Source organism: Halyomorpha halys, unplaced genomic scaffold, assembly GCF_000696795.3.
Source record: "Halyomorpha halys isolate HHAL.00 unplaced genomic scaffold, Hhal_1.1 Scaffold426.1, whole genome shotgun sequence".
Classification (NCBI taxonomy): Eukaryota; Metazoa; Arthropoda; class Insecta; order Hemiptera; family Pentatomidae; genus Halyomorpha; species Halyomorpha halys.
Window position 1 is genome coordinate 411,290 of NW_027108013.1, and position 12,390 is coordinate 423,679.

A 12,390-nucleotide genomic window follows, 5' to 3' on the forward strand; every position below is an offset into this window, starting at 1 on the left:
TTATTAAAAAATTGCCAGTCTCAAGAAAGAATTTTAAGATTATAAATTATTACATATATTTAATGAACATTTTCTTCATTTTTTTTGTTTATTTATTGAAATTTGCAACAGTATAAAAAATACAATAAGTAAATAATCATAGGAAGAATCCCACAACTTGTACTTCATTCACTTTTTGTTTTAAATTATAAGACTCAAAGTCAATTATCTAAAATTAAATTTCAGACACCTCGAAGAATTATCAGGGATTTTGAAGGATGAGAGATTAAGAACTAATGGATATGAATAGGTAAGGCTTTTGGAATAAAATGAGGTATATCTCTTTCGGGCTAAATCTGTAATGAAAGGGATACTGAGGTCTTTATGAATGGGTTTGTTTCTGACTTAATAAGGATTTTGTATTTTAAGGATAGGATACGGGAGGATATGGATGTTTTGGTGAATTCCGTATGTCCAAATAGGTTTGATTATCATAGTGTATAAGAGTAAGTTGGTAGGTTAGAGCGTTTGTCATGTAGGTGTCCAGCTTTCATTAATGGGGTATAAAGTTCCCATTTGCTACAAAAAACTATTATATAATATGATAATCAGACCAAAATTGGACATACGGAATTGAGCTCTGAGGTTCCATCGAATTCCTTCCGTATCTAATCCTTACAATCCAAAATCCTCCGTAAAATCCTGGATGCTCCTTATTACGTCACAAATAAACTCATCCATACAGACCTTAACATCCCTTGCGTTGCAAACTTAACCGAAATAGATATTCTTCCTTTCATTCGAAACCTCTTAACACATTCGATCTTAATCTCTCATTCTTAACAATCGCTGATAATTCTCTGAGGCGTCTGAAAAGAAGATGGCCACGGGACCTTTTAATTTGAATCAATAATTGAAGTACCACAATTGGATGGTTATTTGCCTAGTATTCTGAAACTTTCATCAAATTTACTTATTGTATTTAAATTTGAATTAATCCGTAATAATTTATTACTCGATAATAATAATTTTATTATTGATATTTTTGGTATAAAATCGAAATCTGTTCAGTCAATAAAATAATTTTAATGTTATAATTTTCCTAAAAGAGAGAAACTTTAATTGTATTTTTCACAAAACTAGTGGAAATTTACTTTATTGAAGTAAATCATCGCTATTAATTTATATAGTTTAAACATTTTTTTTTTAATACAAATAATTTTTAGCATAATACTAGTAATTATATTATGTATGTATTTATTATTAAGTAGCATTTACTTTATAAAGTAATATTAATATTAATAATATTAGTACATGATTATATTTAATATAATATAATATTAATAAATTAATGATCTTCTACTGGAAGAGTTTCTAGAACTAATATGAAATTGGTGAATGACACAATCTTCCTTAATTAAATATATTAGTTTATTTCACAGACAGCGACGTTTCGGAGTTATCTCCCATCTTCAGGTTGCTATAAATCCAAATTCAACAAAATTAAACATATGCTTACAACATTACTACTATATCACATTATTCATTAAACTATTCATAAACTATTTACCTCATTAACTGTTTTTATATATAACATATATAATTAACTCCTTATCTGTCATTATATGGTAATATTGAACAAATTATTGTCAATTATTAAAAAAAAAATTATAATATAAACTATTATACATTTTTAATCAAGGAGAATAATTACCTTCCTGAAGGTTATCTTTCATTATGATAACAACCAAATAGACTATAACAATAATCTTCAACAATAATAAAAACATTGACAAAGCAATTAATTTTTAAACAGATACTAAAACTTTATGCACACATTATATAGACATTATAAATAAATTAACATTTTAGTTTTGTGTATTCTAATAGAATTTAGATTTATTTAATCTTTGTTGTTTGTTATTATATAAAAATTGTTTTTAATAAATTGTTAAATTTAGTTAAATTGTTCATCTTTGTGGTAATAAGGGGAGGAGATTATTGTTATAGTCTATTTGGTTGTTATCATAATGAAAGATAACCTTCAGGAAAGTAATTATTATACTTGATTAAAAATGTATAATAGTTTATATTATATCTCCTCCCTCTATTACCACAAAGATGAACAATTTAACTATAATGTTATATATAAAAACAGTTAATTAGGTAAATAGTTTATGAATAGTTTCATGAATAATGTGATATAGTAGTTATGTTGTAATCATATGTTGAATTTTGTTCAATTTGTTTTCTATCAACCTGAAGATGGGGGATTACCCCGAAACGTCAAATAATCTAATATATTTAAATAAGGAAGATTGTGTCATTTACCAATTTCATATTGTAATATTAATTAATATATTGTACATAAAAAACCTAAAAAAAATGACATCTAATGCTACCATGAAGTTGTATGAAATCAAAGGTTTTATTAAGATGAATAGCGTGAAGAAGTAGAGAAAAAAAAGTTTAAAAATGGCCGAAACGCCTAAATATCTAAAATATATTTATATAAATTTTTTTTTTATTTTTATTTATTGATATTTACAACTGTATAAAAAAACACAACCAGTAAATTTGATCATAAGGTCACGAGGCCATCTTCTTTTCAGGCGCCTCGGAGGATTGCCAGGAATGGAAGAGGAAGCAAGGTTAGAAACGAGTAGGTTTGGGTGGTTAGGGAATTTATTATGGAAGGAATAATATCGGGTTCGGGCTAGATCGGTTGTATATAAAATTAGTTTGTTAGATAAAATATATAAATTTATATAGTATATAAATTAGTAGCAGATAAAATTAAAAAATAAATTTTATTCTAATAGTCTTAAGTTTTCCTCTATCATTCTGATTGATAATTAATAATTTAAAAAAAAAGATATATTTACTTTTTTAATTAAATGGTTTAATTGTAATATTTTCATAAATTTAATAAAATTGCAAAGACGCGATGACCGTGAACCAGGGGAAGAAGTGTAGCAAGTAGGAGGGGTGGTGAAAGTGCGGCTCTGGTATATAAGCATCCAGTGGACCAACCAGGGCATCACAGTATCCCACAGTGTTCAGCATGTCTCCCACATTCAAGGTATGTACATCGGTACATAGGCATGTATATACCATAAGGGTATATGCATCAGGTACATAGCAATGTATATACCGTCAGAACTCAATAAAACGCCAATCGAAACGCGACAATTTTTAAATTTATCAAAAAATGTTTTTGATTTTTACGAATTCAGGAGGGTATTTTTCGAAACAAAACTAAATCATTTTAATATTTATATTATCCATTCAATTATATATTTACAATATATTCCTCCGTAACTAAAGCATTATTTATATAAATAATATTTAAAACAAATTAAATACTATTTTTGAGTAAGTAAGAAAGTGTATGATTAGAATAAATAAACGCTGAAAATAAACAATAAATTTTCATTATTTAAATCGATTCTTTGTTATATAATAAATAAAAAAATCAATAAAATCGTTATTTAGAAAGTCTAAGAAACAAATGGCTCAGTAGTTTCGGAGAAAATCTACGGACAGTAGATTAATTTTTTTAATTAGATTTTTTGAATGCTCATATCTTAAAATTTTGAGGAGGGGTTACATTTAATTTTTCTTGTTTTTTGTAAATAAATAACAGATAGATTAAATAAATAATAATAAGGTAGATTACATAATCTAAAACTAAAAAAAAAGTAATTGATAATATCATATATGTGGATTATTAATAATTTTGATTAATATTCTGAGAAATTGTATACTTAACTATGAAAAGTATATTGTTCTTTAACCGAAAACGAAAATTTAAATCAATTTTAAATATTTTTATTTATTAAAATTTACAACTGATTAAAAAAAAAATACAATAAGTAAACCTGATAAATGAAGGAACAACCCAAGGTTGGTACTTCAGTCATTGCTTTAAATTAGAAGATCCCGTGGCTATCTTCTTTTCAGACGCCTCGGAGGATTATCAGGGATTGTTAAAGATATGAGATTAACAACTAATGGGTAAGGATTTCGGAATAAAAGAAGGTATATCTATTTCGGGCTTAATTTGTAACGAATGGGATGTTGAGTTCTTTATGGATGAGTTTATTTCCAACGTAGTAAAGGGAATCAAGGATTTTGGATTGTAAGGATTAGATACAGGGAGAACTTTTTAGTTTGGTGGAACCCTAAAACTCAACTTAATAGTAGCTCAAATATGCCTGATTATCAAAGTGTATAAGAGTTTTGAGTAGTAAATAGGAAGTTTATAGCGTTTGGCAAATAGGTGTCGCTATAATCGGGATATACATGCAGTATAAATATAAATTTTGTATTTCATTAATAATATATGTAACATCAAATAATCTAGCAAAAATTTATTTAAAAAAAATTAAATAATACTCGTGAAAAATAAAGTTGAATTAAAAATAATAAGTTAAATTATTTTAATTTTTTTTTTGTTTATTTTCAAAGATTCATTATTGAAATGAACCAAAAAGATAAAAAACGTAGTTTCAATCTTTAAAAAAATATATCGTGCTGGAAGAGAAGCTGTAAGAGGAACTTTTCATTTCCAGTGCGATCTTTAGTTTCTACCTGCTTACTAGTGGTCAAACTATTCCAGTTAATGCTTTCCAGTATAGTTGTCTACTAAGAAACGCTTTACTGAGTGCGTTATATATCGTGTATAATCAGAAGAACAAGTTGCTTTCCATGGATACATTTATTAGTTTTCTTAACACTATCTCCTTCATCGAGTATTCAAGACTTTTCTTGTTCTCAAACATTCTCTTATATATTGTACTCTAGGAGAACCTCGAAGCAGATTTTTTCATTACCAGAGTCATCTATAGTTTTCCACCTGTATGTGGTCAAGCCACTTTAGTTAATGTTTTCAGTTAGGTTTTACAACTGATAATCGTCAGGATGGTTGCTTTCTGCATGGTATACGATCAGAAGGGAAAAAAAAATGTCTATGCCTTCGGGGGACCGGAGTAACTCAGTGAGTAAAGGCGCTGTGCTACTAACTCCAAGGATCTGAGTTCGAATCCTTCTGTGCCAGATAATTATTTTCTGTTATACTACAGCCGTGAGTGAGTTCGGCGGAGCCCTCTGGGATCCACCCAACCACATAAATAGGGTACCCTTGATTGGAGAAAACTGGTGGTTCAGTGTGATCATGAACGAATCACCTCCTTTCACACCGTTGTTCTAGAACCAGTACCTTCCCTAAACCCCTGACCCATTGATGGGTTGTAGTGGTATAAATCTTCATTTTTTCTGTTTTCAACAATTGATCTTAAATTCCATAGACGTTCCTCACATTGATTAGTATTGAACAATTTTCTGGTTCTGGAACATTACCATGCACATCGTGATGGAATAGATGCTCTTAGCAGAAGTATCGATTCTCTGGTTGATTTCTGCATCTATTCATTTTTTGTATCTAAACCACTCCTACAAGAACAAGCAGCTTTCCATCGATACATTTTATTCTTTATGATCTCCATATTCCTCTATCAACTTCTTAAGATATTGAAGGATTTTCATGTTACATCGTTCTCAGAGGGAAATACTAGGATCAAATTCTTTTGCCCAGAGGCATCAACAGGTTTCCACAGTTTAGGTCGCTAAATAACTTCACCTAATATTTTCAAGGGTTTTCAAGTGTTCGATTTATACATGTCTTCCTGAACTCCATGAGATAAATAAGGTCATGAAATTTGAATTTAAAATGTCCAGCGGTGTAACAAAGTTATATTGTGTTGTAGATATTGCAACTTTGTTTGCTGGTGGGGTTAGCGGTTGCTGCAGAGAAGAAGGACAAGAGAGGAGTCCTTAGTGGGATTCATGGAGTCTCCTTAGGATCCTACGGCAGCGGCAGTGGCAGTTACTCCTTAGGATCTCATGGGATTGGCCTTTCCTCAGGTAACTTGTTGAGTTAATTAAAAGATACGTTTGTTTTTATTTGATACAGATGAAATATCTTAAACGTATTTCTTTTTTTTTTTAGGCTCCTATGGCGGTGGTTATGAAGGAGGTTATGGCGGTGGCTATGGAGGTGGATACAGTGGAGGATACGGAGGTGGATACGGCGGCGGATATGGTGGTGGATCAGGAAGTGGGCTTGGAGGTGGATTAGGAGGAGGGCTCGGTGGCGGACTTGGAGGTGGATTTGGAGGAGGACTTGGAGGCGGCATCTCGATCTCCCAGACCCCAACCACAGTCAACACTGTTAACACCGCAGTAGCAGTTCCAGTTCCTCAGCCGTACCCAGTCACCGTGAACCGCCCCGTGCCCGTCCCAGTGCCCCAACCCGTCCCAGTATCCGTCCCTCGCCCAGTTCCAGTTCCAGTTCCTCAGCCTTACCCCGTCACAGTTAACAGGCCAGTTCCAGTCACTGTTAACCGCCCAGTGCCAGTGCCAGTGCCCCAGCCCGTCCCCGTCTCCGTTCCCCAACCCGTACCAGTATCCGTTCCTCAGCCCTACCCCGTCACCGTTACTAGGCCAGTTCCAGTTCCACAGCCCGTGCCCGTTGTAGTTCCCCAAGTTATTCCTGTTTCGGTCGGAGGAGGTGGTGCCGGGCTCGGAGGTGGTCTCGGAGGTGGTCTTGGAGGTGGACTCGGTGGAGGTCTTGGTGGTGGATATGGAGGCAGCTATGGAGGTGGATACGGAGGTGGATATGGCAGCAGCTATGGAGGTAGTTACGGAAGCAGCTATGGTGGTAGCTTGAGCAGTGGTCATGGAATCAGTCTTGGAAGTGGACTGAGCGGTGGTCATGGACTCAGTCTGGGAAGTGGACTGAGCAGCGGACATGGTCTCAGCCTCTCCAGTGGTCACTACGGCTCTTCAGGTCTCAGCTCTTTGTCCCATGGCAGTGGCTCTTCCTACTCGAGCAGCTACCATCACTAAGTGAGTTCCTATATCTAAGTTCAGTTACATTAACATTCAATCACATCATCAGTCACATTCAGTCACCATTAACTTTATTAAAAGTGTGGACTCACTCCTGAATTTCAATTTTTCAATTCTTAAATTTTTAAAGAAAATGAAAATTCTCTGAAAATAGAAAAATAATATTGTGATTTCATTGCTAGGTTTCTTCTAAAATATAAACATAAGCAAATAAGAATAAATGGCGTTGATATCCAGCGAAGTTTTGGGCCATTAAACATAAACAAACAAAAAATGGTTCTTATTTAAGCTTTATATTTAATTTTTATTGGAAAAGCGGTAGCACAGTGGTAATACACTATAATACTGACTCCAACGACCTGGGTTCAAATTTAGCTATGGCAAAAGATAATTATTTTCTTTTACTGTGAGCGGCATCTTTAAAGATTCACTTCCTTATATAACCGGTGTTCTAGTGCTTTCTTACGAAGTATTGAACCTCTTAACTCTTCAAGGGTCGTTACAGTTTACATTATTATTAAATTTTTGTAAATCTTTCTAAAACATATGAAGCTATCTAACAAAATATGGTACTCTTAGACTACGAACACAATTTGTGATTGACTATAGTATGATCAAATAAAGTAATCCAAATTTAATTTAAAAAAAAAAAAAACTTGACAACAAGATAACAAGGTTGAAATTTTAAAATCAAACAATGCTTTTTTTTTAAATTTCACTTACCTGATTATGGAATATATAGTAAAGGAAAGTATTATAGTATTTATAGTGAAAAATCTTCTTTCTAAAAATGTTCTTTTTGGCTGTGATCAACCTTGCTCAAAATCTAAAAGGACGAAACTGATTTTTTTTTTTTTTACATATTTCGATTACTTTTATATATCACATTACTTTTATATTATTTATATACTTATTATTTCTTTATATTTATGATTTTCCTCATATATTTTTTTATAATTATAACTTTTAGCCTAATATATTTATTTATTTTAAGTTTTTGTATGCATATGTTAGAGTGTTTTTTTAAAAATTGTAATCGAGGACAACCATATTGGGTTTTTGTATGTTTATTTTTTTGACTATATTTAAAATGTTCATATAATTTTTACACTTTTGACTTTAATTTTGTTTTATGTTTGATGGAAAAAAAAAGAGAGAAAGTTTTAGAATTGAAATAATGAAAAAATTAAACACATATTAAAAACGATAAAAATCTTGGAAAAATTATTAAAATATGTAAGAGAAAAAGTAATAAATATTTTATACTGTGACAATTTACTTTAAATGGCTTAAAACGAAATCGTTCTTTACTAGTCATAAGTATGCTGTTTATGAGGCAACCCAAACTACATTAAGCAGAAGAACTGGTTTATGCCTGAGATGTCACAGTAACATTTTCAATATTCCAATCCGAATCTGATCTAGTAGGTTTCCAAATGAAAGAAAATATATAAAAATGTATTTTTACACCGCATCGGAGAGTATAAATGGACTACAGAATTTTTTATAGCTAAAGAAGTGTAGCGTTTGTAAATCCCAATACTTGAGAGTTTAATATTTCAAAATCATTAATATCCACTATATTTGGAAAATATCGATAACCACAGGATCGTTCCAACATGAATCTTAACTATCATCAAACTGGTGAGCTCATGTAAGGTACAGAACTTGGAATGAAACGTACCTTCTGCGCAGTTCCCGCTTGTCTGATAATAGTTTTGAACCGTCTTGGAACAAATCTTATCTTCTACACCATTAATCTATTTTATAATATGATAATCTTGTATGTGTGTGTAAAATATATGAAATTTTATTAAAATAGTTTAAATTTTGCTTCAGGTCGAGGTATCTGACTGACCGTGAGGCATCTCATCGACGTACATCATCGCATCCATTTTGATTATATCTCGCTCTCATCTTTTATTCATCAGTATTATCATCATTATATCATCAACACGTCATCGCAACATCGTTAGTTCGTAATTTCGTAATAAATTCGTATATTTTTGTACAGTATTGTAAAAAAAATTATATAATAAAATTATTTTTATATTTTTTCAAATTCTTTTTTTTTTTTTATTAAACTCCAATAGTGGTAAACATTTGAAGGTTTGATATCGATACTACCCGAAACCGATTTCTACATAAACATCCCTCCACATAGTTAAGCTTTATTTGGTAAATATCGTACCAAATCACATATTCGTGAATACAATTATGTGACATACTACTTAGTATTTCGGAATACTTTCGATATTTTTACTTTCATCACTTTCATTTCAACATGAAATGTATAGTAAGGGAAAGTATTAAGTCGAAAATTTCACGTTTTGTAGTTCTTTGGATCCAAATAACCAATTCTCGAAAAAATATTCTGTGTGTCTGTACGTTGTCAATATAGCTCAAAAATGAAAAGTAGTACTAATGTAAAATTACAAATCTAAGGTGGGTTTAAATTTTAGGGAAAACCTAAGAGAACATTATTTAAAGTTGAGTAAATTTTCTGAACTTTCAGCCCTAATAGAGCTGTTTAAGTTCAATGGTTTTCGAGATATAGCTTTTAAAAAGCAACTTTAGTAAGATTAGTAGTTAGTTAATTTTTATTTATTTATTTTTTTTAATAATTTATTTATTGATATTTACAACTGTATACACATATATACAACAAGTAAATTTGCTGTAGGTGACATAGTAACATGATAAAAACATGTGGAGAATCTACCCACTGATAGAACTCCAATAACATTTCTAGAGAGGAAGAACTCGAGGCCATCTTCTTTTCAGACGCCTAGGAGGATTATTAGGTAATGCAGGAGAAGCCAGGTTAGAAACAAGTGGATTTGGGTGGTCGAGAAGTTTATTATGGAAGGAACGGTATCTGGTTCTGGGCAAATCGGCAACATATGGAATATTGATCCTGATGGATGACTTGATTTGTGACAAAGTAAGGAGCATTAAGGATTTTGCGATGGATTTTGGACTGTAAGGATTGGATTCTGGAGGAATTTGATGGTTTAGTGGAGCCCCAAAGCTCAACTCCGTATGTCCAGATAGGCCTTATAATAGTCATGAAGATCAGTCTTTTGTAATGGATTGGCAATTTAGACCGTTTGTCTAGTAAATGTTGCAATAGTCGGAATATACGAGCAGTTTCTTGTCTTTTTAGTCTTGTATGAGGATTCCATGTCAGTCGTTTGTCGAGATGTAGTCCTAAGTAACGGATCTGTTCGACAGGAATAGTTAGTTAATTTATTTTGAGAAATCATTATCTCAGGAACTATGTGACGTATAGATGTCTATTAGCACTCAAATTAAAGCTAGTATAATGTAGTATAAAGTAGTTTTTGACCTTTAGTATTCCCCAAGGATGAGTCTTATCCCCGATCAACTTTTCAATCTACACAGCGGACATTGTAGGACGCAACTACAGAAAAGCAACCAACGCCGCTATAGTCCTGGGCCACTGGGAGAAACTGCATGAGAAGATATTACACAGAAAGATATCCACATCGATTTAAATCCATGATATTTACTGTACAGAAGGGGAAAAGTTTAAATTAACACGCTCATTCCGAGTGGAGGATACCACTGCGCCATCTACTGGTACTGGTAATGGTGGGTGAACAAATGCGACAAGTTGGTCCTTTTTGCCATCCCTAAGACAACCCAAGGGAATGGCTCTTTTATATATCTTATTCCTCTGTATGGAACCTTTTCGATTTTCTAATTAAGGTTCAAAGGGACTCCCAATCCATAGCGAAGCCTCTTTTCCCGTAATTCTGCCATGTACTACTATGCACTGCAAGGCAGTCTCTGGGGCCTGTTCACATAAGCAGCAGGTTTCATCAGGAACTACTCCACATATCTTGAGATGTCTTTTAAGTCTCCTGTGACCTGTCGGGGTTGTCTGGTCTTAGGCGATTTCTCCAGCCTGATATTTCTTTACAGAAGGCCCACGACAAGGCGTATTCAATATTAGGTTAGAAAGGAAGGCCGTGCCAGGGAATGAGCCCTGAACACTGACTAGGTAGAGGAGGTCTAGGTGAGAGAGTCTGAGGCAGAGTAGCAGTTCTAGTTGCCGAGATGAAGCGGACGGACTAGAACTGTCATGATAGGAGCCAGCTTACTAGTTGCCGAGATGAAGCGGACGGACCAGTAAGCTGATAAGGCTAGGTGCAGCTGTAGTTGCCGAGATGAAGCGGACGGACTAGAGCTGGGGAGAGACGGGAAATTACACTAGTTGCCGAGATGAAGCGGACGGACCAGTGTAACCGCTAAGGATTAGGTTACAATCTTAGTTGCCGAGATGAAGCGACGGACTAAGATTGCTGGATGGAAGGAGAGAAAATTGGCCATCGTCTTAAGGTGAACGTACTGAAAAACACAACTTTTGCGAGAATAGATTAGCAATGAACTTCTCTATCTCAAGCAGTGTATACGCCACCTGTGCCATGACTAGACCCAGGAAAGGAGGTGGATCTACGATCGAATTGGGGGATTTAGAGTCCCATATTTATAGGTCTAGTCCATGCGGCTGTGACCGAGAAGCGGTCGGTACATGTCTGCTTGAGATAGGTTCGTGCATTGCATTGTTATCATTTATTATTCATTCTACAGAGATTGGTAATGTGTTTTTTACAAAATGAAGTATTAAGTAAATTTGGGAGCTTCGGTGACGCTCGAGGTGGAGCGCTCTGGTGAGTAGCGGTCGCACCGCTTGCTCCCTCTCGCTACAAACCTATAAGAACGTTTCTGTTTAGGCCTAGCAGGCACTTAGTTTTAGAAGTAGAGGGTTTAGTTATTAAAATCTTGGCCTGTCTCAGCCCTATACTGTCCCTCCACTCCTTACCTGCTTTCTTCCATGTCCAATCAAGAACTACTTTTCTCTGATGCCTTTTCTGCTGATCAGCATGTAATGAAAAAACCTGTGATTCCCTTGTGTCCTAGAACCCACGCAAGCTGAAGCTTCTTCCAGCACGCTAATAATTCTAAGACTACTTGACACTCTCTTACCAAATTAGAGGTGACTCACAGTGCCATCTAACTCCATAGTGTACCCAGGAATCAAGCTGGATCACCATCTTACTATATCTACCATTTACAATAAACTAAAACAGGTAAGACAAACTACCCTTTCCATCATCTTCTACTATCAACTGATCTCTCGTTTCGCCTGAAAACCAAAATCTAATAATGAAAACTACGTATAATTATTAGTCAAAATTTATGAATCAGCAAAGTATAGGTAGGAGGAATGAAAAATAACGTATATTTCAAAACATTTACATTTACCTTTTATCATTAAAACTACAAACAAAACTATGAAAAACAACATTATTTTTTACCTCCTCCCCACTCCTGTGCGCTCCGCTTTTATATTTCTGTCTGTTCAACTTATTCATTTGGACAGGTATGTTGTCCTATATGTCTCTCTGCTCATTTATTGCTATTTTATTTCATTATTATTATTTATTTTTATTTTTATTATTCTTTCATGAC

At 33.5% G+C, this 12,390-nt stretch overlaps 1 protein-coding gene across 1 annotated transcript; it reads left to right on the forward strand.

Annotated features, from left to right (window-relative positions):
- Positions 1-5,747: 5,747 nt before the first annotated feature.
- On the forward strand, positions 5,748-8,953 carry LOC106682585 (uncharacterized; the record flags this gene model as incomplete). The annotated part of the gene is given in 3 exon segments (XM_014423522.2): positions 5,748-5,904; positions 5,990-6,888; positions 8,731-8,953. Coding segments are annotated over 2 exon segments (1,056 nt in total), but the record flags the coding sequence as incomplete, so codon positions are not given.
- Between the last annotated feature and the right edge of the window lie 3,437 nt (positions 8,954-12,390).